General features: G+C 42.1%; 1 protein-coding gene across 1 annotated transcript in view; it reads right to left on the reverse strand.

Moving 5' to 3' along the window:
- The window catches only part of BBS9 (Bardet-Biedl syndrome 9), a gene marked incomplete at both ends in the record, with an annotated part of 451,378 nt that overhangs the window by 403,995 nt on the left and 19,702 nt on the right, over positions 1 to 27,681 (reverse strand). The window contains 2 exons of the mRNA XM_080701824.1: positions 22,146 to 22,259; positions 27,419 to 27,483. Of these exons, the coding sequence (XP_080557950.1) occupies positions 22,146 to 22,259; positions 27,419 to 27,483 (179 nt within the window). The remainder of the gene's footprint in view (positions 1 to 22,145; positions 22,260 to 27,418; positions 27,484 to 27,681) is intronic.

The following is a 27,681-nucleotide window of genomic DNA, read 5'->3' on the forward strand; positions in this document are numbered from 1 at the left end:
ATTCGGGAGGCTGAGACAGGAAGATCACAGTTCGTGGACAGCCTCCGCTACTTAGTGAGGCCTTTTACAACTCTGTGAGTTTCAAGATGAAGAATAAAAATAGGGCTGGGGGTATAGCTCGGAAGTAGAATGTCCCTGGGTTCCCTTCCCAATACTGAAAATTTAAAAAAAGAAAGTTCTTACAGAGTCCATCCAAAATTTGAGAACAGCTCTCCCACCTTCTGTGAGAGCAGGATAGGAGCCATCTAGGAGCGAGAATTTCATGTTAAAAAACCATTCAGGTGGCATAAACTGTACACTATCAGGTAGTGTGAGACTCAAGACTGCAAAAGAGAAGGCTGAAGCCAGACCCTCCAGTAAGGCTGCCACAGCCACAGAAAACCTCTCTACCTCCATCCCTGCTCTGCTGCCCTCAGACAGGTGACAATATCCAGCCCTCAAAACTGTGTATTGGGAAGCTGGGGATGTCGCTCAGTAGTAGAGTGCTTACCAAGCATGCGCAAGGCCCTGGATTCAATCCCCAGTACCACCAACACCTCTCCCCCAAAAGAGCTTGCTTTTGCCAAGCATACACCTGTAATCCCAATACTTGGAAGGCTAAGACAAGAGGATCACAGGTTTTAGGCCAGCCTCAGCAAAACAGTGAGAACCTTTTTCAAAATAAAAAAACAAAAAGGGCTTGGACTGTAGCTCAAAGGTAGAATGCCCTTGAGTTCAATCCCCAGTATAAAAAAAAAAAAAGTTTATAAGGAAAGAAGATATCTTTGATCAGTAAGAGAAAAGACAAAGAAAATTCAACAGTACCATGCTTGTAATCCCAGCGCTTGGGAGGCTGAGACAGGAGGATCACACAGGTTCAAAGCCATCCTCAGCTACTGAGTGAGGCTCTCAGCAACTTAGTGAGACCCTGTTTCCAAATAAAGTATAAATAGGTCTGGAAGTATACCCTGGAGGTAGAAAGCCTCAGGGTTCCACCCCCAGTACCACCCAAAAAAAAAAACTGGAAGCCACGTATGGTGGCACACATATGTAATCCCAGTACTCAGGAGGCTAAGACAGGAGGATCATAGGTTCGAGACTAGCCTCAATAATTTAGCAAGACTCACAGTAATCTAGTGAGACCCTGTTTCAAAATTAAAAATTAAAAAGGGCTGTGGAAGCCGGGTGTGGTGGCACACACTTGTAATCCCAGCATTCGGGAGGCTGAGACAGGATCCGGGTTCATGGACAGCCCCAGCTATTTAGTGAGGCCCTCTGCAACTCACTGAGACCGTGTTTCTAAATAAAGAATAAAAACTATGGCTATGAGTGTAGCTTAGAGGTAGATGCCCCTGGGTTCCCCAGTAAGAAAAAAAAAAGAAGAAGAAGAAAGCAGACTGGCCCAGAGTTGGCCAAGCTAAGCTTGAGCACGTTTGTAAAGAAACTGGCCTGGCAAATACACACACACACACACACACACACACACACACACACACACACACACTATGGTAAAAATGGGAGAGAGGAAGGGAGGAAAACAATAGACAATGGACAAATGGAGGAAAAACAGAACCAGAAATCAGAAGCTCTCTGAAAATACCTCACACCACGGAGGAGTTTAATAAAAACAAGAATATAAATTAAAACAAGATGGGGAAGGGAGTCGGGGGAGCGCCTGCCAAGTGTACTGCACATATGTCACTACCACTATGACTCATTATGATGTACACTAGAATGCGTCAACCAAAGTATATTTAAAAAATAAATAAGCCAGTGTGATAGCAAATGCTGTAATCCCAGTATTTGGGAGGCTGAGACAGGAGGATCGCAGGATCACAGCCAGCCTCAGCTACTTAGTGAGGCGCTCCACAACCTAGTGAGACTCTGTTTCGAAATAAAGAATATCTTACTGTTTATTTATGGGGGTGTAGCTCAGGGGTAGAATGCCAGAGGGTTCAATTCCTAGCTATGCAAAAAGTGAATAAATAAGACAAGCACACAGGGTGACAAGGGAGACTGGAGAAGTAAAACTACAAAATGAGAATCAAAACAAAACCTAACACACACACGATAATAATATAATTATAATGACTGAGGTACTACTTGTTAATAAGTAAACCATAACTGTGGTATCATCTACCAAATCTAAATGTGTTGAGACTTAAGCTCTGTTACGGTGGTTTTGAGGTAAGTGATTAAGTCACGAAGGCCGCACCTGCATGAACAAACTACCACCTTCTACAAGACTAGAGCAGCCAAGCTGGTGGCGCGTGCGTGGAATCCCAGTACTTGGGAGGCTGAGACAGGAGGACTGCAGGTTTGCGGCCAGCCTCAGCTACTTAAGAGAGGCATCCGCAACTCAGTGAGAACCTGTTTCAAAATAAAGAATAAAAAATAGGACTAGGGGTGTAGCTTGGAGGTAGATGCCCCTGGGTCCATCCAAGGGAGAGAGGGAGGGAGGGGGGGAGGAAAGAGAGAAGAGGGAGGGGGAGGAAGAGAGAGAGAGAGGAATATTACTCTCAAGACTGAAAGGGATCCTAAAAGGCAAAGTGGCAAAAAGAGGCACAGGAGAATGACAATGTCAGAGTGCGGTCAGGTCAGTGCCCTGAGCTGGGATTTGTAGGATTTGTCAAAGCCCTGAGCTGTCAACCAGGCATGATAACCCAGGCACACGCTTGTGATCCCAGTACTTGGGAGGCTGAAATAGGAGGGTCCTAGGTTCAAGAACAGCCTCAGCAAGTAGTGAGATTTGTGTTTTTCTTTTTTTTTTCTTTCTTTTCTTTTGTTTGTGTGTGTGTGTGTGTGTGTGTGCGCGCGCGCGTGTGGTACTAGGGGTGGAACCCAGGGGCTTTTCTACATCTGGGCTATACTCCCAGACCTATTTTATAATTTATTTGGAAACAGGGTCTCACTAAGTTGCTGAGAGCCTCACTAAGTAGCTGAGGCTGGCTTCGAACCTGCGCGATCCTCCTGTCTCAGCCTCCCAAGCGCAGGGATTACAAGCGTGAGCTACCATGCCCAGCAAGTAGTGAGATTTTCATCAACCTAGGGAGATCTTATTCAAAATGAAAATTAAATAAAGCTAGGGCAATAGCTCACAGTTAGAATGTTTGTTTCTGGGTTCAATTCCCAGTAACACACACACACACACACACACACACACACACACACACACAGAGTGTTCATCACTAAATATTTAGGAATATGTTTTTTTGCAGTTTTATAAATCCAAATAATGGATTGTTTTCTATTTTCCAGTAATTCCATATGTTTTCAAGTGATGCAAAATGAGAACCAATATTTAATAAATTCTTCAACTGACTTTAAGATACAGGCATATGAACAGTCACAGTGGCATGCATGTAATCCCAGCTACTTGGGAGGCTGAGGCAGGAGGATTGCAAGTTCAAGGCCAGTCTGGGGAGCTTAGTGAGACCCTGTATCAAAGTAGAACACAAAAATGGGCTGGAGTTCCGGGAAGATGGCGACCGAGAAAAGCGGGGCTTAAGAGTCCCGCTAACAACCAATCTCCATTACCACAAAAAGAGCACCTTTCATAGCCAGAAAACAACATCACCAGAAAAACAAAAAAAACCACCAGGCTCCAGAGAGAAAGCGGACTGAGAACAGAGCTCAGGGCCACAGAGGAGACACACGCGCCCGAGGACGCGGCAGCAGCGCCATACTGCCGGCGGCAGCGGCAAACTCATCGGACGGCTACAGCAAGCCGAGGTGAGCCGCTGCGGAAGAGCCAGGCGGGATCTTTCGGCGCAGACAGCATTTAAAGCTCCCAGTGGCTGAGCTCAGCACACGCTGCAGGGATTCAGAGTGGAAATCAAAACCAGAGAAGAAAAAATACGCCAGCCTCATGGCCGAGGGCGTGGCAGAGGCGCCATATTGCCACCGGCGGCGGCAGCAGCAGTGAATTCACCGAGTCCAGTACAGCTACATCTACGTACTCAAGAACAGTGAGTCAAATTGCGGGCCACAGAGGAGAAATCCCAGTATTGTGCCTCCTGGGACGTGACCCAGTGAGGGAGTGGTGGTGGCAGAGATATCACAACATAGGAGAGCGTGCAACCTGGCACCCCCCATAGTTTAAAGCAGCCTCTATCGACTCCCTGGGTCGGAGACTCTGTGATACAACCCAGTAAAGGAGTAGTAGGGTCTGAGATAATACAGACTCGAGATCCAGAGCACCTTAAGTGAAGCCATAGTGACCCAAGGGAAGAACCCAGAGAAGGCACAAACCTCCGAAATCATGGGAAAGAGGAATAACACTGAAGTAATGAATGTGCACAACCCCACAACATCAGAACCTGATAAAACAGAAAATCAGAGATTTCTAGAAGATCAAATCAGGAAAATAACTGTAGAAATAATAGAGGTGCTTCGAAAAGAACTCAGAGAGAGCCAAAAAGAGATAAAGGATGCAATTAATGAAGTAAAGGCCTCAATTCAAAGCACAAACAACCGATTAGACCACATGGGGAACAGAATCTCGCTCTTAGAAGATGAGCAATCCAAAAATGAATGCATAGTTTCTAATCTAGAAAAAAATATCCAACAGCAGGAATCTGACATTGAAGAAATATGGGCCCATCTTAAGAGAGCTAACCTAAGAATAATTGGAATAGAGGAGGGAAAAGAAAGTGATACCAAAGGGATCAACAATCTCTTCAAGGAAGTAATAGCAGAAAATTTTCCAAATATAGAGCAAGAGGTTGATACACAGGTCCAGGAAACTTATAGAACTCCCTTTAGACAGGATCGGAGAAGAGGATCCCCACGCCACATAATTGTCAAAATGACCAATGTGGAAGCCAAGCAGAGAATCTTAAAGGCAACAAAAACAAAGGGCCAAGTGACATTCAGAGGCAAACCAATTAGAATCACTCCAGACTTCCCAAACCAAGTCATGAGAGCCAGAAGGGCTTGGAGTAACATATTCCAAACTCTGAAAGAAAACAACTTCCAGCCAAAAATTTCCTATCCAGCAAAACTTTCTATCAAATTAGATGGAGAAATAAGAAGCTTCCATGACAAACAGAAACTGAAGGAATTTATGTCTTCAAAACCAGCGCTAGAGAAAATACTCAAAGAGATTAACTACAAAGAAGAAATAGGTAACACACACCAGGACCAGAGAAACAAGAGTTTCCATCCAACAGACAACTAAGATTGGTTATCTGTGGAGATTCATTATTTATGTTAGTCTTTTACCTATCTCTAAGTTGTATTGTTTGCCTTTATTGTTGTTAATTTTTAGGATTTCTAGTTGGAATATTAATATACCTTCAGATATAGCATTTGGAAATATTTTATCCAATTCTATTAGTAACTTTTAACTCTGTTTACATTGTCTTTGGATATACAATATTTTCTTTTATTTTTTAGGGAGTTTGTATATTCTTCTGTTGCCTGTGCCATTGAAATCATATCCAAGAAATCACTGCCAATTTCAATGTTGTGAGGTTTTATGACCCAGATTTTCTCCTAAAAGTTTATAGTCTTAAGATTTATATTTAGGTCTTTTATCTATTTTGAGTTAATACTTGTATATGGGATTAGGTAAAGGTCCAATTTTATTCTTTTCCATGTAATTATTATTTTTCAACAATATTTAGTTAAAAGATTATTATTTCCACCACCAAATGTTCGTGGAAACCTTGTCAAAAATAACTTGACAATATAGGGAAGAATTTAGCTCTAGGCTTGTATTTAACTCCAATGGTCTATATATCTGCCTTTAGAATAGTACTACACTGTTTCAATTATTGTAGCTGTATATGGTTTGAAATCAGAAAATATATATCTGCTAGCTTTGTTCTTTTTCAAGATCGTTTTGGGTATCTAGAATTCATATTCCATATTAGGATAGATTTTTTTCTGAAAAATAAATATATAAATATATGATAGTTTCACCTAAAAAAAAACAGAAAAAAATATGCTCTAGTAAGAAAGAAAGCAAAAAGAAATATTGAAATGCTATCTTTAAATCATCAAACGCTTGGTATCAGACAAATGAAACTGTTATGTGAGATTACCATTCTTAATTTTGGATAAATTGCTATAATACTAGATGTCAACCACTAAGCCAAGCATGGGAAGGAGGGATGGGGAGAGAATGGGGTGGGGATCGGGTGGGGGCTGACTGGGCGACGTGTGCATGTATGTCTACAAAAGTTTGTATCCCACTATGATGTATGAATACAGTGCACCAATAAAATAAAATTTAAAAAAAAATGGGCTGGAGATATAACTATGTGGTAAAAAGCTTGCTTAGCATGTGCAAGGCCATTGGTTCAATCCCTAGCACTGCAAAAAAAAAAAAAAAAGAAAAGAAAAAAAAGTTTAAAGATATATACATACCAGGCATGGTGTCACACACTTTTTTTTTTTTTTTGGTGGTACTGGGGGTGGAACCCAGATGCTGTCTACCTCCAGGCTATACTCCCAGACCTATTTTATATTTTTATTTGGAAACAGGGTCTCACTAAGTTGCCGAGAGCCTCACTAAGTAGCTGAGGCTGGCTTTGAACCTGTGCGATCCTCCTGTCTCAGCCTCCCAAGCGCGGGGATAACAAGCGTGCGCCACCACGCCCGGCTGTCACACACTTTAAATCCCAGTACTTGGGAGGCTCAGAACGGAGACTGCAGGTGCAAGGTCAGGCTCAGCATCTTAGTAAGATCTCAGTAACTTAGCAAGTCCCTGTTTCAAAACAAAATTTTAAAAAGGGATAGGGGGTGTAGCTCAGAGATAGAATTTCCCTGGGTTTAACCCTCAGAACCAGAAACAAAAATTAAGATAGGCAGGACATGGTGGCGCCTATCTGTAATCCCAGTATTTGGGAGGCTGAGACAGGAGGAGGATTACAGGTTCAATACCAGCCTCCGCCTTAGCAAGACCCTCCTCAGCTACCTAGCAAGGTCCTGTTTCAAATCAAAAAATAAAAAAGGGCTAAAGTATAGCTCAAGGGTCTCTGGGTTCAATCCCCAGTAACACACACACACACACACACAGACGCACGCACGCATGCACGCACGCACGCACACACACACACGCACGCACACGCGCGCGTATGAAGTCAAACCTTTTCTCTTTTTTTCCCTCAGTACTGGGGATGGAACCCGGGGGTATTCTACCTCCAAGCTACACCCCTAGCCCTATAAAAAGGGCCAGAATCCTAGTGTGTTGGTGCATGATTAAAACCCTAGTACTTGGGAGACTGAGATGGGAGAGGCACAGGTTTAAGAACAGCCTCAGCAACTTAGGGAGACTCAGCTATCTATCAACACCCTGTTTCCACACAGAAAATAAGCCTGGGGTGTGCCATGGGGGTTGAATGCCCCTGGGTTCAATACTCAGCACAAAAATCAAAGTGGCCTTGTGGTCATATTTATACTTATTCATTTTTGGTACTGGTGATTGACCTCGAAGTATTTATCTCTGAGCTACACCCCCAGCCTCTTTGTGTGTATGTGTGGACCTGGGGGTTGAACGTAGGGGGTGATTCTACCACTGAGATGTACCCTTAGTGCTATTGTGTGTGTGTGTGGTACTGGGGATGGAATTCAGGAGCATTGTACCTCCAAGCTACACCCAGCCCTATTTTTTATTCTTTTTTTTTTTTTCGGTGGTACTGGGGTTCCTGGAAACCCTTCTACTTCTGGGCTACACTCCCAGATCTATTTTATACTTTTTAGTTTGGAAACAAGGTCTCTTAAGCCAGCGCTGCTGGCTTCGAACCTGCGCGATCCTCCTGTCTCCGCCTCCCAAGCACGGGCATTACAAGAGTGTGCCACCACGCCCAGCTATATTTATTTATTTATTTATTTATTTATTTATTTATTTATTTATTTATGTACTGGTGTTCCTGGAAGCCCTTCTACCTCTGGACTACATGCCCAGACCTATTTTATACTTTTTTATTTGGAAACAGGGTCTCTTAAGCCAGCACAGCTGACTTTGGACCTACGCAGTCCTCCTGTCTCAGCCTCCCAAGCACGGGGATTACAAGCGTGCGCCACCATGCCCAGCTTTATTCTTTATTTTGAAACGGTCTAAGTCGCAGAGGGCCTCACTAAGTAGCTAAGGCTGTCCGTGAACCATGATCCTCCTGTCTCGGCCTCCCAAATGCTGGGATTGTAAGTGTGCACCACCACACCCAGCTACATCAAAGCTTTTCTAAGAAATATATTCATGCAGTGTACTTATGCCATACCTTTCTTGCATCCCATATTAAACAATACAAGATTTCACGTAAACATACATTTTCAATGGTTGTGCCCTTTTGGTGGTGAGATAAATAAATTTCAAAACTATGAAATTCCTCCAGCTTAGCTCAGGTTGAACACTCTGAGTTACACTCGGTGTTTGTGTTTGGGAGGCAGCATTAAATCATCACTTTCCTTTTTCTGCGAGTCCATATGGCTTAAAAATTCCTTTGAGAACATGACTATTTTTATAACAAAGGCATACACATTGTGTTGTGGGAAATACTCAAGGTGAGGAAACACGAAGTAAAACTCACGGCCTACATCATGACAAGTTTCAATCTACCTATAAGGAATCTGAAACATGCACCAAAATTTGAAATGTCTACGCATACCGGAACTGAAAACGACAAAGACTCCGCAAAGCCCTCGGGTAAACTGGATTCCAATAGACCTCTCAATCACATCAACATCAGGAGCGCTTATTTCCCCACAGTGCAGCCAGATGAGGTTGCAAGTAACTCAGGGCAGAAGCACCCTTTAGCTGCTTAGCCTCCGCCGCTCCAATCCACACACACCTCCTCCCGCACACTCTCAAGTCACCACTGCTCGCCTCTCCTGTCAGATCTAAAGCGGCACCCAAGGGAGATTCTAGGAGAGAGAGAAACCAAATGCAAGGTGAACCTTCACAGTTTGAGGGCCACTCACCACCTATTTCATTCTCTCTTATATAACTGGGCTAAAGGTGGCCCCACAGACACTAGCCCCATGTTTACTCCCTTGAGCAGGCCGACTCTTCACCCAAAGCCCCCAGGTGCCAAACTCAAATTCTTACACCATTTGTTTTAAATATGACCCAAAGAAGCATCTAGAGTTTTTCTTCTTCGCACACCCCATAAAACTGAATGGAGTATCTGCTAACCATAGATAAGTCAAAGCCTGAGGCTGTAAAAGACAACAAATCAAGGCTGCTCTTGAGAACTCTCCCATCATGACTGCGAGCACCGCTGCCTAGACGACGATGCCGACCTCATTCCCCTTTCCCCTGGACTCTGCCCCTTTGGGGTGGTGGTCCTATGACACTCTGTGGAAGGTCAAAGGGCTTCCCTGTGTTCTACTGCCAACTCATAGCCGTGTCTTTTTCTTGATCATCTGGGAGAACCTCACACTCACTGCGAGTAAGTATTCACTAATATTCCCCTGGAGGTTTGCTCCCCGACTCTTAGTCTTAGAAGTAGAGGGAAGACTGGCCCTACTTCCTGCATCTTTCACTGAGGGCAAGCTCAGTGTTTTCTTTTGGTGACAGAGATGGCCCAACCAGAGCCACTGAGCTGGAAAGAAACTTGTTGAAACATTTAAGGAAAAAGAAAGATATTCTTTACATGAACTGGCAGCTGCAACCAAAGGGCTCCTCAGTTGCACCAGAGGCAAGCAGGAAGGAGAACAGAGGAGGGCGTGGTGGTGCAGCCTCAGCTACTTAGTGAGGCCCTCTGCAACTCAGCGAAACCGGTTTCAAAATAAAGAATAAAAAATAGGGCAGGAGGTATAGCTCAGAGGTCGAATGCCCCTGGGTTCCATCCCCAGACCTGCAAAAATAAATAAATAAATAAATAAATAAATAAATAAATAAATAAATATTTTTAAAAAGGTAAGGATAACAAGCTCACACAAGCCCACACAGAAAAGCCCAACTGTGGTGGGGCACTGCAGAAACTGGAAAATTCTGATTTTTTATGGTAACATTTCTTAAAGTCTTGACTTGTGTGTTCACCAGGACAGCTCAAAGTGTAAACATTCCCACATAAAACAAAGCTTATCATCAAGAAAAATTATTTTCAAAACTAGAACAAAGAAGCAAAACATGTTGGGGAGGGATAAGAAGGGAAGAACCAGATGGTGATGATAATCTGAGTGTTTTTCACACACTATGAATTCGTCATGAGAAGAAGGCAATTCAACATGACTACAGCACAAATTATGTGAGGAGAAATAAAGGTTTAAGAAACAAAACAGGTACATCCTATTTCAAATTTCTCCTGCAGTTACAGCCTTAATTTCTCCTATCCTTCATGGCCAAACCTCTTCAGATAGCAGCTTTCCTTCTGATTTCCATTTCTTCTTCGCAGAGTTCTGGGCAACCTGACCAGTGTTCCTCCCCTTCTGTTAGAACTGCTCCCCTAGCCGGGCGTGGTGGCGCAGGTTGTGACCTCAGTACTTGACGATGCAAGGAAGACCGGACACATCGACTTGCTCTGTCCCTGGAGTTCCCGTACACCCTCAACAAGGCAAACGCCCTTTCTCACATCCTTGCTGTACACTTAGACCATCCCACACGTTATAAGATGTATCACTGTCACAGTGCTACAGGGAAAGTTTGGGGTACATGAGGATTCAACTAACTATAATGTCTCCAAGATAGACAATAAGTAAAAAAAAAAAAGAATCCCCCTCAAATGTTTGGCCAGATACGTTACATAGGCTATATAAAGCATTTTCTTTTACTAGGCTAAGTGAATACAGTTGACCTTAAGATGGTAGCATTTTTCTTCACCCCACCACTGGCTTTCTATCAGTCAACATTAATGCTGTCATTGTCCAAATGCTATTTGGAAATGGTAAGTTGATCTTAACTAGGTAAATTACCATGTTAATAACCATGAGAAGTTCTAGCAACATGATAAAGCAAAGGGAACTTGGGCTGAAATACCATTTTGTTCTTTTGCTAAAAACAAACAGCTCAAATTACCAAAACAAACAAATCCTATCAATCTCACTAACCTATTTGTAAGTGGATTCAAAGCAGCCTTTTGAAACCGATTTAGAACATTTCAAAACTGCAACCTCTTTTTCCTTGCCCATGCCACTCACTAAATTTTGCAGTACTGGTGATGGAACCCAGGGGCATTCTACCTCTGAGTTACACCCCAGCCCTATTTTTTTTATTCTTTATTTTGAAACAGGGTCTCAGGAAGTTGTGGAGGGCCTAAGTAGCTGAGGCAGGCTTCACAACTGTGATCCTCCTGTCTCGGCCTCCCAAGAACTGGGATTAAAAGTGTGCGCTGCCATGCCTGGCTCTATTCACTAAATTTTGGAAGCATTAATTTGTCAAGAGTTTTAAAAGCAAAGACAAACATATTTTTATAAAAACCCACAGTCACGTGTCCCTTCAAAAAAGCAGCTTAGATTCAAACTCTAGAAAGACACAAATTTTTTAACTTCAAACTCATCACCCTTTTAAAAAACAATAAATTACATATATATGAATATATATATATATACACATATACACACCTACATACATTCATACATATACACACATGACTATTAACATTGTACTTTCTTTAAGACTTCTATTTTTGGGGGGCTTTTCTTGTGTGTGTATGTGTGTGTGTGTGTGTGTGTGTGTGTGTTACTGGGGATTGAATAGAAGGGCATTCTACCTTCAAGGTATACCCCTAGTCCTATTTTATTCTTTTTTTTTGGGGGGGGGGAGGTCTGGAGATGGAACCCAGAGGCATTTGACCTCCAAGCTATAACCCCTGCCCTATTTTTTATTCTTTATTTTGAAACAGGGTCTCACTGAGTTGCACAGAGACTTACTAAGTAGCTGAGGCTGTCCGCGAACTGCGATCCTCCGGTCTCAGCCTCCCAAATGCTGGGATTACAAGCGTGCGCCACCACGCCCGGCTTTATTCTTTATTTTGGAACAGGGTCTCATTAAGTTGCAGAGGGCCTCACTAAGTTGCTGAGGCTGGTCACGAACCTGTGATCCTCCTGTCTCAGCTTCCCAAGTACTGAGATTACAAGCACGCACCACCACACCTAGCTAGGCTTTTCTTACAAATCAAAGCACCAACCAAAAATGAAACTGAAAAAACAAATATATGATGCAGAAGTAACAGATTTTTTATTCTCTAAAGAAAATCAAAGTTACCGACTTAACTTTAGCTAAACCAAGCCAGACTGTTGTTGTTGTTGTTGTTGTTGCTGTTGTTGTGGTTTGGGGGTGTGTTGCTGGTTTGATTTGGTTTGGTCTTGCAGTACTGGGGACTGAACTCAGGGGCACTCTACCATCAAACAAGACACCCAAGCCCATTTTATTTTATATCAAGCCAGGCCCTTGCTAAGTTGCCCAGGCTGACCTAGAACTTGGACTCACTCTGCCTGAGTGTCTTGAGTAGCTGGGACTGCAGATGTGTGCCACCACATCGACCTAAGTCATTTCTGACAGGGAAGTTTTTTCTGAATTAGGAAGGAGATGATCTACTCACATCCCTGATAGGAAGCAGTAAGGTACGTGAACAACACAAGCTTCTGGATGTCGGAGCCTGTTTTACACTCCCTCCCCACCATTCACTAAACAATTCTTAAACAAGGACTCTGTGTGTGTGTGTGTGTGTGTGTGTGTGTGTGTGTGTGTGTGTGTGTATTACTAAGGGTGGAACCCAGGGGCTTTTCTAGCTCCAGGCTATACTCCCAGACCTATTTTATACTTTATTTGGAAACAGGGTCTCACTAAATTGCTAAGAGCCTCACTAAGTAACTGAGTTTGGCTTCGAACCTTTGCGATCCTCCTGTCTCTGCTTCCCAAGCACAGGGATCACAAGTGTGCACCACCACACCCGGCCCTTGGACAAGGTTTTCAGCCTGTAAAGAATGTGGAAGACTGCCTGGTACAGAAGCAGCATCAGGCAGACGCAGTGCTATCACATGCTTCTAAGTATCTGCAACTTCCAATCATCTGAAACATGCCCAGAAATTCAGCATTTCACGTCCAATTCCAGACTTAAAGAATCAGAACTCACATTTTGAGCATAATCTCCTGCTAATATGAATGCAAAATAAAGCTTGCAAAGTACAGCTAGAACATTATATTCTAGCCAGACAAGGTAGCTCACACTTGTAATCCCAGTATTTGGGAGACTGAGACAGGAGGATCACAGATTCAAGGCCAGCCTCAGCAATTTATCAAGGCTGAGGGTGCAACTCTCAAATATTGACTGCCCCTAGGTTCAATCCTCAATACCCCTGCATATGCAACCTAGGCATGGTGGCACTTACCTGTAATCCCAGTACTTGAGAGGTTAAAACAGGAGAATCACAGATTTACGACCAGCCTCAGCAACTTAGACCTTGTTTCCAAATGAAAAATAAAACAGAGCCAGGCATGGTGGCACACGCTTGAAATCCCAGCATTTAGTAGGCTGAGACTTGAGGATGGTGGTTCACGGACAGCCTCAGCTATTTAGTGAGGCCCTCCGCAACTTAATGAGACCCTGTTTCAAAATAGGGCAGGTGGTATACCTCAGAGGACAAATGTCCTGGGTTCCATCCCCAGACCTGTAAAAAAAAGAAGAAGAAGAAAGAAAAGAAAAGAAAGAGAAAAAGAAAATAGGGTTGGGGTCTATCTTGGAGATAGATGCCTCTGGGTTCAATCTCCACAACCATACACACACACACACACTATATAGATAGATAGAGAGATAGATAGATAGATAGATAGATATAGATATATAGATATAGATATAGATAGATATAGATAGATAGATAGATAGATAGAAATATATATATTTCTGTAATGTTATCTATTATAATTTTTTAAAATTTTTATTCTGCAACTTGAAAAAGTTTCATTTATTTTAGTGAAAAAAGCATTATTTTGGGGGTTAAATGTCTCCATTAGTGATTGTGTGTGTGTGTGTTATAGGGATTGATCCCAGGTGCATTCTACCTCCAAGCTACACCCCCGGCTCTATTTTTTATTGTTTATTTTGAAACAGTTCTCACTAAGTTGCAGAGGATTTCCCTAAGTAGCTGAGATTGGCCAGGAACCTGTGATATTCCTGTCTTACCCTCCCAAGTACTGGGATTACAAGCGTGTGCCACCACATCAACCTTTTATTCTTTATTTTTGAAACGGGGTCTCACTAAATTGCAAAGGACTTCACTAAGTAAACTGAGGCTGGCCACAAACCTGTGATCCTCCTGTCTCAGCCTCCCAAGTATTGGGATTACAAGTGTATACCACCACACCCAGCTCCATTATTGAATTCTCACTTCAGGGGCATCTACCTGCAAGCTAGACCCCAGCCCCATGTTTTATTCTTTATTTTGAAAGAGTGTCCTACTAAGTTGCAGAAGGACAAACCCGAATCCTCCTGTCTCGGCCTCCCAAGTACTGGGATTACAAGCATGTGCCACCATACCCAGCTTTCTAACTATTCTTTTTTTTTTTTTTTTTTTTTTGCAGGTCTGAGGATAGAACTCAGGGGCATTTGATCTCCAAGCTACACACCTGCCCTATTTTTTTATTCTTTATTTTGAAAAAAAGTCTCGCTAACTTGCAGAGGGCCTCACTAAGTAGCGGAGGCTGTCCATGAACCGTGATCCTCTGGTCTCAGCCTCCAAAATGCTGAGATTACAAGTGTGGGCCACAACGGACTCTAACTATTCTTTATTGAAAGGCAATACCAACCAACCAAGGTACAAAGTTGTAGAGGACTGCCATCTAGTGGCAACTCAGTCTTTTATTTTTTTTGAAGCTTTAAATAAGTTTATTAAAAAGATAGAAATACAGAAGACAGTTACAGCCCCATGCCATTCAAGAGTGGCATGGTGGGGTGGTTCGAACGAATTCACCTAGTGACAACTCATTCTGATGCATGCACAAAACAAACCTGCTTCCTTCACATTTTGTGTGTGTGTGTGTGTGTGTGTGTGTGTGGTACTGGGGGTGGAACCCAAAGGCTTTCTACCTCCAGGCTATACTCCCAGACCTTTTATATTTTATTTGGAAAAAGGGTCTCACTAAGCTTCTGAAAGCCTCACTAAGTAGCTGAGGCTGGCTTCGAACCCATGCAATCCTCCTGTCTCAGCCTCCCAAGCACAGGGATTACAAGTGTGCGCCACCACGCCCAGCTATAAGACTCTTTTTTTTTTTTTTTTTTTTTTTTTTTTTGGTGGTGCTAGGGGTAGAACCCAGAGGCTTTCTACCTCCGGGCTATACTCCCAGACCTTTTTTTATATTTTATTTGGAAACAGGGTCTCGCTAAATTGCTGAAAGCCTCACTAAGTAGCTGAGGCTAGCTTCGAACCTGTGCAATCTTCCTGTCTCAGCCTCCCAAGCACGGGGATTACAAGCGTGCGCCACCACGCCCAGCCTCTTCCCATATTTTAAAACGCATCTGTTTAAAATTGTGTTAGAAAGCCAGGCGTGGTAGTGCATGCTTGTAATCCCAGCATTCAGGAGGCTGAGACCCGTTCGCGGACAGCCTCAGCTACTTAGTGAGGCCCTTCACAACTCAGTGAGACCCTCTTTCAAAATAAAGAATAAAAAATAGGGCAAGGGAGTGTAGCTCAGAGGTCAAATGCCCGAGGTTCCATCCCCAGACCTGCAAATAAATAAATAAATAAATATAAATAAACAAATAAAATAGTATTAGACCAGCACAATGAAGGGTCTAACACTATTTTAAACAAATACGCTTCACTGTGCGGGTCTGTGTGGAGCTTTAATCAGTGAACGTCTCCACCATCTGTATTACATTAACATTAGCTCGTGCGTATCACTACCTGCTGCTGATGTAGTTCTCCATGGTAAAGACTCAGTGGGTTAACCAGGTCATTACATCTTAACAACAAGCATTACTGTGGCGTGAGTGTGTACAGGGATCTGTTAGCTGTCAGGGTGTTTTCTTTTAACCTGATGTGTGTGTGTTGGGGGGTAGGATTAGGAAGGTGAACTGTTCAGGAATTTTCTGCACTAGCCGTGCAGAAGAGCAGATAAATAGCGCTGCTCTGGCATTAATCCCAGGAACCACTAGCAGTAGTGGGGCGCCGCCATTCTAACATGAGCACAGGTGCTTCATGACAGACATTACTAGCATGTTCAACTCCATAATGTTCTGGCACTGTATTTTGAATGACATTAATTTATTAAATAAATTGGATATATCAAAAAAATAAAACATAAAAAAATAAGAGTGTGTGTGTGTGTGTGTGTGTGTGTATTCTGTGGTACTTGGGAGAAAACCAAAGAACATCCTACCTCTAAGCTACATCCTCAGCCCTATTTATTTTTGTGGTACTAGGGAATAATCCCAGGACATTCTACCTCCGGTATACCCCAGCCCTTTTTTACTTTTTGAGACAGAATCTCACCAGATTGCTCAAAGTTCTGATAAATTGCTGAGGCTGCTCTGGAACCTGCAATCCTCCTGTCTCAGCCTCAAGTACTGGAATGACAAGTGTGCGCCTTCATGCCTGGCCCTTTTTGTTTTACTGTGGGACAAGATCTCACCAAGTTGCCTAGGAGAGTATCAAACTTTTGATTTTCCTGCCTCAGTCCTGAGTAGCATGGTATTTTTGTTTGGTTGGTTAGTTTAATGCATGTTGGGGGGAGGGGACACACCGGAGACTGAATCTAGGAGCCTTTTACCTTGAAGCTACAACCTCAGCCCTCCCCCACCCCACAGCACTGTAGACTGAACCCGGGCATTCTACCTCTGAGCGATACCCCTATATTTTATTCTTTATTTTGAAACAGGTCTCACTAGGTTGACAGCAGCCTCACTAAATAGCCTATATTGGCCGATAACCTGTGATCCTCCTGTTTCAGCCTCTAAAGTACTGGGATTACAAGCATGCACCACAATACCTGGCTCTATTTTTTATTTTGAAACAAAGTCTCATTAAATTGTTGAGGGTCTCCCTAACTTTCAGAGGCTGGCCTTGAACCTGTGATCCTTGTCTCAGCCTCCCACATACTGAGAGTTTTGTTTTTATTTAATTCCTCTTTTAAAGGTCTAAATTTTCTTTTTCTCTTTTCAAATTAACTCTAAAGAAGTTCTCAAATAAAAGAATGGTCCACTCCCAGAAGGGTGCAAATTAAACACACTGAAGACATTAGCTTAGAAAATAAATTATTTTTAAATGCATATAACTTGGGGGTAACTTTTACTTTCTTCTTCCCAAGTTCTATACTTTTTATAATTTGGGGGGATGCTAAAGATGAAATCCAGGAGCATTCTACCTCTGAACTACACCCCCAATCTTACTTTAATTTTTATTTTGAAGCAAGGTCTAGCTAGGTTGACAAGTCTACCCACTTGTTGAGGCTGTCCTTGAACCTGTGATCCTCCTGCCTCAGTCTCCCAAGGACTAGGGTTACAAGCACGCACCACAACACCTGGCCTTGTAATTTATTTATATACTATCCAGGGGGAAACCAACTTTCTTATTAAGAAAAAATCTTATAACCACCTGACTTAATAACTCCCCTTTTACATTCTATCCTAAGGAAAAAAATCAGAAATGTAGACAAAGGTTTATGTACAAAGATGTTCACTTCAGCAACAACCAACCAAACAAACAAACAAAAACAGTATTAAGAGCTTCATAATAATCCACCGAATCAGGGAGGGAAACTGGAGTCATTCTCCTCTGGACTTGGATCACCTCGAACTTTCCAGCACTACAAATTAAAACATCTTTGTATATACAGAAGGAAGAGCAGAAGGAAAGGAAAAGGAGGAAAACCAATAAATATATAGCAACCGCATAGGACTTTTTCAGTAATTTATCATTTCCAAATATACACTCCTTTAAATCATATTACAACACCCAAGGACGTTTTCATGATTCCTACTAGCCAACCTGCTTTTCAAGAGTATTGTATCATTTTATATGGCTATGCGCAATAATATATGATAGCATATAGTATCAAATTTTAATTCCATGGGGGTTTTTTGTTTTGTTTTGTTTGGGTTTTGTTTTTTTTGTTTTTGTTTTTTTGTTTTGTTTTGTTTTGTTTTATGGTGGTACTGGGGTTCCTGGAAGCCCTTCTGCCTCCGGGCTACACTCCCAGGCCTATTTTTTATACTTTTATATTTGGAAACAGGGTCTCCTAAGCCAGCGCGCGGCTGGCTTCGAACCTGCGCGATCCTCCTGTCTCCGCCTCCCGAGCGCGGGGATGACAAGCGTGCGCCACCACACCGGGCCGCCATGGTTAATTCTTAAACAGCTTTATTGAGACACTATTGATATACTATAAAGTTCACTTTTGGGGGGGATACAAGGGATTAAACCCAGAGGCCTTCTACCTCCAAGCTATACCCCTTAGCCCTTTTTATTTTTTATTTTCAAACAGGATCTTGCTAAATTGTTGAAGCTGGCCTCGAATCTGCGATCCTCTTGATTCAATCCCAACTGGAATTACAGGGGTGTGCCACCACACCCAGATCAAGTTCACTCATTTAAAGTATAAAGCTTGCCGGGCGTGGTGGCTGCGCTTGGGAGGTGGAGACAGGAGGATCACACAGGTTTGAAGCCAGCCTCACTGGCTTAAGAGACCCTATTTCCAAATAAAAATATAAAAATAGGTCTGAGAGTATAGCTCAGAGGTAGAAGGGCATCCAGGAACTCCAGTACCACCAAAATAAATAAATAAATTTTAAAAATTTAAAAATAAAGTATAAAACTTAGCGGGGCATGGTGACATATACTTATAATCCAGTACTTGGGAAGCTAAGATAAGATCGCAAGTTAAAGAACAAACTCGGAAACTTAAGTCCTTCTGCAACTTAAGTGAGACCCTGTTTCCAAATAAAAGATAAAATAGAATTGGGGTATATAAATCAGAGGTAGAATTTCACTGAGTTCAAACCCCAATAACACAAAAAAATAAAAATAAGAGCATAAAACTCTATAGCTTTTAATATACTTACAGAACCATGCGACCATTTCTATATTATAATCATAGAACATTTTCAACATCCACAAAATTAATTACTCATTAGCAGCATCCACCTGTTCCTCCTGTCAATTCAGCATCCCACGACTTTTCCTTATTTTCTTGGAGAAATCTCAATGACATTACCTAGCTTCAAACCCATGAAATGGGATGGCGTCCTCTGCTACTACTGTTTCAAATTGTAATATGTAGTCAGGAGTGTTACTGCATGCCTATAATCCCAGTACTTGGGAGGCTATGTCAGGAGGATCACAGGTTTGAGGACAGCCTCGGCAAGTAGTGAGACTCTCATCAACCTAGTAAGAAGACCCTGTTTCAAAATAAAAATAAAAATAGGGCTGGGAGTGTGGCTCAAGGTAGAATGTCCCTGGGTTCAATCCCCAATACCACACTCAAAAAAAAAAAAAATTTAATATCTTCTGCTGCTTAACCACAATATAGTAAAACATAAAATTGGTTTCTTGGTTTTTTCAAAAGGTACTTTAAAAATGTAAGTTATGAGCCGGGCATGGTGGTGCATGCTTGTAATCCCCAAACTTGGGAGGCTGAGACAAGAGGCTTGAGCAAGTTCGAAGCCAGCCTCAGCTACTTAGTGAGGCTCTCAGCAACTTAGAGAGACCCTATTTCCAAATAAAATATAAAATAAGGCTGGGAGTATAGCCCAGAGGTAGAAAGCCCCTGGGTTCCACCCCCAGTACCACATTAAAAAAATATATAAGTCATAATTTAAGAGCTACAAATATATATATATAAGCAAGAACTTGTCCATATGCTTTTCAAAATTAATAGCCAGGTGTGGTGACACATACCTGTAATCCCAGTACTTGGGAGGCTGAAACAGGGAATCACAGGTTCAAAGACGGCCTCAGCAAGTAGTGAGACCCTCATCAGCCTAGCAAGACACTGTTTCAAAATAAAAATAAATAGCTGGGCCTGGTGGCGCACACTTGTAATCCCAGCGCTTGGGAGGCTGAGAGAGAAGGATCGCACAGGTTTGAAGCCAGCCTCAGCTACGGGCTCTCAGCAACTTAGTGAGACCTTGTTTCCAAATAGGTCTGGGAGTGTAGCCCAGAGATAGAAGGCCCTCAGTACCACAAAAAAATAAAAAATAAAATAAATTAAATAGGGCTGAGGGTATAGCGCAGAGGTAGAATGCCCCCAGGGCTCAATCCCCAGTACCATAAAAAAATAAATAAAATAGGGCTGAAGGTGTAGCTCAGAGGATACTCAGAATGCCCCTGAGTTCAATCCCCAGTATCAAAAGAAAAAGAAAAAATAATTAATAGCAATTACTATCTGTAGGGAAAGAAAATACCTTTTTCTCACCCATCCTTGGTTCATGGTATTATACCTCTCACAAAAGACAGATTCACAAAAGAAAAGCATACAAAGCTTTTTCTTTTTTTCTTTTGGTGGTCCTGGGGTTCCTGGAAGCCCTTTTACCTCCGGGCTACACTCCCAGACCTATTTTATACTTTTATTTGGAAACAGGGTCTCTTAAGCCAGCGAGGCTGGCTTCGAACCCGCGCGATCCTCCTGTCTCCGCCTCCCAAGCGCGGGGATGACAAGCGTGCCCACCACGGCCGGCCATACAAAGCTATTTAATAAAAGTTTTACCTGGACTCTTTAGAAGGAAATGAAGTCCCAAAGAAACAATGCGCATTTGAGTATTTCTATGCTAGGTCTGATGAAGAAATGAAGTCACAAAGAAATATGATAGGGTAAGGGAGTATGATCCAATGGTAGTAACGGGAAATTAGCAGGGCCTGCTCTTCCACCTCTTTGCTGAAAGCCTTCTTCAGAAATAAGGATATTTAGAGCCGGGCCTGGTGGTGCACACTTGTAATCCCAGCATTCTGGAGGCTGAGACAAGAGGATCGCAGTTTGCAGACAGCCTAAACTACTTAATGAGGCCCTTTGCAACTTAGTGAGTCCCTGTTTCAAAAGAAAGATTAAAACTAGGGCTGGGGGTGTAGCTCAGAGGTAGAATGCCCCTGGGTTCCATCCACAGTACCACAAAAAAAAAAAAAAAAAAAGAAGGATATTCAAGCCAGGTCTAGTGGTACATGCTTGTAATCCCAGTACTTGGGAGGCTGAGACAGGAGAATTGCAGGTTCATGGCCAGCCTCAGCTACTTAGTGAGGTCCTCTGCAACTTAGTAAGACCCTGTTTCAAAAATAAAAAATAGAGCCGGATTGGTGGCACACGCTTGAAATCCCAGCATTTGGGAGGCTGAGACAGGAGGATGGTGGTTCACGGACAGCCTCAGCTACTTAGTGAGGCTCTCTGCAAACTCAGTGAGACCCTGTTTCAAAATAAAGAATAAAATATTGAGCAGGGAGTGTAGCTCGGAGGTCCGATGCCTCTGGGTTCCATCTCCAGACCCGCAAAAATGTAAATAAATAAATAATAAATAAAATAAAAAATAAAAAATAGGATTTGGGATATAGCTCGGAAATAGAATGCACTTGGGTCCCATCCCCAGTACCATAAAAAAAAAAAAAGAAAGAAAGAAGGATATATATTCAGCCAGCCATGGTGAAACACGTTTGCAATCCCAGTAATTGGAAGGCTGAGACAGGAGGATCACGCAGGTTGGAAGCCAGCTTCAGCTACTTAGTGAGGCTCTCAGCAGCTTAGTGAGACCCAATTTCCAAATACAATATAAAATAAGGTCTAGGAGTATAGCCCAGAGGTAGAAAAGCCCCTGGTTTCGATCCCTGTTTCACATATAAAACAAAATCTGTAGAAAGGGCACTTAGAAATGTCTGTGTAGCCGGGCGTGGTGGCACACACTAAGTAATCTCAGTACTTGGGAGGCTGAGACAGGAGAATTGCGGTCGGAGGACAGCCTCAAGGCCACAGCAAGATTGTCAGCAACCTAGTGACACCCTACTTCAAACTAAAAAAATAATATAAAGCTGTGGGTGTGGCACAGTGGTAGAATTCCCCTGGGTTCAATCCCTAGTGCCAAAAAAAAAAGAAACATCTGTGTAGACTGTGTAAAAACATTGCTAGTTATATTAAAATCAAATACATCTACTGTTTAAAGTTTCCTTTTTATTAAGTATTTGGAAATAAAATTCTCAATAAAATAATCTTAATTTTGAAATTCAAACCATATAAACCTCCTTTTTCACATGAGCATATTCTAAATCTATCACATAAAATAGTACATTTGTGATTAAAAGCAGATTACCTTTTACACCTCCAAATGACCCATAAGTCATATTGTAGGCTGTTCTCTGAAGATTATGCTCATACATTAATTTGAGTTGATATTGGTTCCCATGTTCCACATTACCTAAGGTTCCTTAAAAAAAAAAAGATTACTTTTAGTTGATATATATATATATATATATATTTTAAAAAAACATTAACTTCTCATCCCCTAGATCAATTCTAAATAATTTAATTTTAGTGAAATTTAAAACAACAAAGCCCTAAAACGTTATTAGCAAAATGGTAACACAGCAAGACAGCACATGCCTGAATGAAATGTAATTATTTAAATAACAACAAAACACTCTCATTTCAATACTGAAGTAAATGAGTTAAGTTCCTTGTGCTGATAAATAATTACAGAGCAAAGAAATGACTCAAACTGTCTATTAAAAAAAGAGGTCCAAGCCGGGTGTGGTGGAACAGGCTTGTAATCCTAGTACTTGGGAGGCTGAAACAGAAGGATCACAGGTTTGTGGCCAACCTCAGCTACTTAGTGAGGCCCTCCGCAACTTAGTGAGACCCTGTTTCAAAATAAAGAATAGGGCTGGGGTGTAGCTCGGAGGTAGAAGCTTCTGAGGTAGAATGCTCCAGGTACCGCAATAAAAACGTTCTCAACATTTTAAAGTAGTCTACTTTCTCAGCCCACCTCGCACGTTACCTGATTCCCTAATGCATTACATTCTAATTTAATGAAGAAAACTTATAAGCTTCCTTCAGCAAGTAAATGGAAAATGTTTTTATTTCAAAACTTCTCCTCCAAAGCAGAGAAGAATATTTCGCTGTATTTAACCTAGCAGATGTACTACACACTTGCTAGTTTTCCCCAGAAGAAAGAAAAGATTTTTACTTGTTTTTACTCTGTGGTTTTAGGCTTACAGTTAGAGCTCCGAACCAGGGCCCAGCCAAAAGGATTAGGATTACAAAGACATTAGACCCACAAAAAAGAAAAAAGGAACCAAGCGTGGTGGCAGATGCCTATAATCCCAGTAATTGGGAGACTGAGACAGGAGGGTCTCAGGTTCAAGGTCAATCTCAGCAACTTAGCAAGACCCTGTTTAAAAATAAAAAATTGAGCCGGGCGTGGTGGCGCACGCTTGTAATCCCCGCACTTGGGAGGCGGAGACAGGAGGATCGCGCTGGTTCGAAGCCAGCCGCGCTGGCTTAAGAGACCCTGTTTCCAAAAATAAAAATAGGTCTGGGAGTGTAGCCCGGAGGTAGAAGGGCTTCCAGGAACTCCAGTACCACCAAAAAAATAAAAATAAAAAAATAAAAATAAAAATAAAAAATTGGTGGCACATGCTTGTAATCCCAGTACTGGGGAGGCTGAGACAGGAGGATCATGGTTCATGGACAGCCTCAGCTACTAAGTGAGGCCCTCTGCAATTTAGTGAGACCTTATTTCAAAATAAAGAATAGAAAATAGGACTGGGGGTGTAGCTCGGAGGAATGCCTCTGGGTTCAATCCCCAGCACCATAAAAAAATAATAATAATTAATTACTTCATTAAAAGGGCTGAGGATGTAGGTCAGAGGTAGAATGCTCCTGGGATCAGTCCCCAGTACGAAAGAAAGAAAGAAAGAAAGAAAGAAAGAAAGAAAGAAAGAAAGAAAGAAAGAAAGAAAGAAAGAAAGAAAATGAAAGAAAGAAAAAAAAAGAAAGAGAACCGGGCGTGGTGGTGCACACTTGTAATCCCAGTACCTGGGAGGCTGAGACAGGAGGATCGCACAGGTTCGAAGCCAGCCTCAGCTACTTAGTGAGGCTCTCAGCAACTTAGTGAGACCCTGTTTCCAAATAAAGTATAAAATAGGTCTGGGAGTATAGCCCCGAGGTAGAAAGCCTCTGGGTTCCACCCCCAGTACCACAAAAAAAAAAAAAAAAAATGTTTGTTTGGTACATCCAAGAGACTGATTGACGGATTTTAAAGATCTCTAGTTTGCCTCAATGCCTTTTCAGAAGCACACGGACTATGAAAGAAAACAGAACACATTTGGGGAGGGGGCACCTGGAGAAAAGGAAGTCAAGTTCAGCTCACACTCCCATCTGCCAACCCCAGTGGCTTTACTCAAAGCAGAAATGTTTGTGCGTCCTCTCTTACAGTAAAAGCTAGGTAAGAGTTCAGTCGGGAACCTCAAGAAACAGTCAAGAGAGCCAAAACATTAATTTCCCATGCTTCTCAATTTAAGCCAAAGCAGGAAAAATCCAATTGTCAGCCTACGAATCGTCATGAGAGGCTGAAGGAATGAGATGCAGAAGGGAAGTGAGTGGGCCGAAGAGGATGGACTTTGGACAACTCCTGGTCTCCAGAGAACAGAAAGCTTTTAAGTGAATACAAAGAATAAAAGAGCAATAAAACCACCACTCCTGTGGCAAATAACTTTCATTTTCAACACTAATTTGGAGCACACCAATGTTCCATAAACAAATCGCGACCAAACATGCCAGGTTCTTTCGGCAGGCTTTTGAACAGACACATATTATCCCTAGTCTATGCCCTAGGCACCAGTAGCACTTTGGAATTTTCTGTGTTTCTGAGCCATATTTCAAATGGGACCAGAGAAGGCCAAGAGTCTGATCTAACTTCTAGTTTCTAAAATGCCACTCTTCAAACCGGGCGTGGTGGGCACGCTTCTAATCCCAGCATTCCGGAGGCTGAGACCAGAGGATCGTGGTTCACGGACAGCCTCAGCTATTTAGTGAGGCCCTCCGCAATTTAGTGAGACTCTTTCAAAATAAAAAGAATAAGAAATAGGACAGGGAATGTAGCTCAGAGGTCGATTGCCCCTGGGTTCCACCCCCAGTACCACAAAAATAAATAAAATTTAAAAATTAAAAATTAGGGCTAGGAGTGTAGTTCAGAGGTAGCATACCCCTGGGTTCCTGCCCCAATACTGCAAAATAGATTAATAAATAGGGCTGGGAATGTAGGTAAGAGATAAGAGTTCATGAGTTCAATCCCCAGTACCACAAAAATAAATAAATAGTGCAGGGGTATGAGCTCAGCAATAGAACTCCCTGGGTTTAATCCCTAGTGCCAGGAAAAGAAGAAAGAGAGGGCCTTCACCTCAGTGACAGCATGCATGAATTATTACACAAATCAGACAAAAGGCAAAGAAAGCCCAAATCAAGAGACTAAGTCTGAGAAACCCAAATTCTACAAACCAGTATTTATAGCAAACTCCCAGGGAAAGCATCTTTTCTATAAGGAATAACCCTAAAGATACTTAGTTTCATCATAGCTATATGAAGTTCCCCATTATTGACATACATAAAAATAAATCTCAACTTGAATTAAAACTTACCTAATAACTAAAAATAAAGTTATCTTTTCATTTTAATTAGCGCTAAAGTGCTGAAAGCAAACCACAATGATCTACTACACTCATACCCACAGAACCATGGCAGAGGATGAAACCTAAGGCCTCAAAATCAGTGCTTGAGCAAGTCTGTCGAGTGGAGACAATTAAAAGCAAAAAAAATCGAACTATAAATAGAAAACGCTTGAGGTTTACCAAAGAAAGTGTATTTCAAACCACGATGACTCATATCTAATGAGTTTTGTTTTGTTTTTTAACGGTACTGGGGATTGAACCCAGGGCTACACCCCGGCCCTATTTTATTTATTCTTTATTTTGAAACAGGGCCTCATTAAGTTTCAGGGGCCTCACTGAGTAGCAGAGGCTGTCCTTGAACCTGCAATTCTCCTGTCTCCGCCTCCTAAGTACTAGGATTACAAGTGTGCGTCACCACGCCTGGCAAGTCTAGTGAATTTTGTTGTTACTGTAGAGCATTATATTTTGGGGGGGGGCTGCGAACTGAACCCAGAGGGGCATTATTTTACCTCCAAGCTACATCCTCAGCCTTATTTCATTTTATTTGAAAACAGGAACTTGCTAAATTGCTGAGAGCCTTGCTAAGTTGTGGAGGCTGGCCTCAAACCTCTTGTCTCCGCTTCCCCAGGTGACAGGATTGGTTTTGTTTAGTTTTTGTTTTTGTTTTTGTTTTGTTTTTGCAGTAGTGGGAATAAAACCCATGGGGCATTCTACCTCTGAGCAACACCCCCAGCCCTAGTCCTATATTTTTTTTCTTTATTTTGAAACAGGGTCTCACTGAGTTGCAAAAGGCCTCATTAGGTAGCTGAGGCTGTCCATGAACTGCGATCCTCCTGTCTCAGCCTCTCAAATGCTGGGATTACAGAAGAATTACAGGCATGTGCCACCATAAGTACTGGGGTTCCAAGCATGTGTCAGCATGTCCAGCTGCAGCTGGACATTTCTTAAGATTCAGAGTCTTAAGTTAGCCGGGCACCTGGTGCACGTTTGTCATCCCAGCATCTGGAAGAGCATCACAGTTCACGAACAGCCTCGGCTACTTAGTGAGGCCCTTTGCAATCCAGTGAGACCCTGCTTCAAAAGAAAGATTCAAACTAGGGCTGGGGGTGTAGCTCAGAGGTAAAATGCCCCTGGGTTCCATCCTTAGTACCTAAAAAAAAAAAAAAAAGAATCTTAAGTAACCAGAACTAGCCTTTTTCAGTCACAGGAAATCCTGAACACAATTCCTGAGAGGAAGAAAATCAAAGGAATACTCTTCTAGAAGTATAGTATGCACAGAAATAGTAGAGCAAGAAAAATAAAATACCTCAGGTATGTGAAATAATGTACAATGAGAAAATGCTAACCAAGACAAAAAAAAACTTCAAATGAATGTTTTGTGTTCTCTTCCAAGTTAACACTAGAGAATATGTCTCCCTTTTTTATTTTATTTATTTATTTTTTTTAATGGTACTGGGAATTGAACCCAGGAGCATTCTACCTCTGAGCTACACTTTCAGCCCTATTTTTTTTTTTTTTTTTTTTTTTTTTTTTTGGTGGTACTGGGGTTCCTGGAAGCCCTTCTACCTCCGGGCTACACTCCCAGACCTATTTTTTATATTTTTTTTTTGGAAACAGGGTCTCTTAAGCCAGCGCCGCTGGCTTCGAACCTGCACGATCCTCCTGTCTCCGCCTCCCAAGCGCGGGGATTACAAGCGTGCGCCACCACGCCCGGCTCAGCCCTATTTTATTTATTTTGAAAAAGGGTCTCACAAAATGCTGAGGGCCTAAGTTGCTAAAGCTAGCCTTGAACCTGCAATCCTCAATCTCAGCCTCCCAAGTACTAGGGTTATAAGGGTGCGCCACCATGACCAGCAAGAACGTCTACTTTTAAGAAACCAAGTTTCTAAAATAAATTCCACATTGAAAAAAATCTTACCTGAGACAGAGTAGACACAAAGTTTTCTAGAATGCAACACAGCCAAATGTAGCATTTCAGTGCCTCTGAAAAATGGAGAAAGTTTTTAAAGTTTTCAAATATTAGTTTCCAATATAATGTAATATTAGTTTCCATAAAAAGTTTAAATTTCAAAATACATCCACAGTGGAGCTCGCTTCGGCAGCACATATACAAAATACACCCACGGTGAATAGACAAAACATATTAACACCCTAAACTGAGAAATAAGTGGAATAACAATC

This window comes from Muscardinus avellanarius (genome assembly GCF_963383645.1).
Source record: "Muscardinus avellanarius genome assembly, chromosome: 9".
Lineage (NCBI taxonomy): Eukaryota > Metazoa > Chordata > Mammalia > Rodentia > Gliridae > Muscardinus > Muscardinus avellanarius.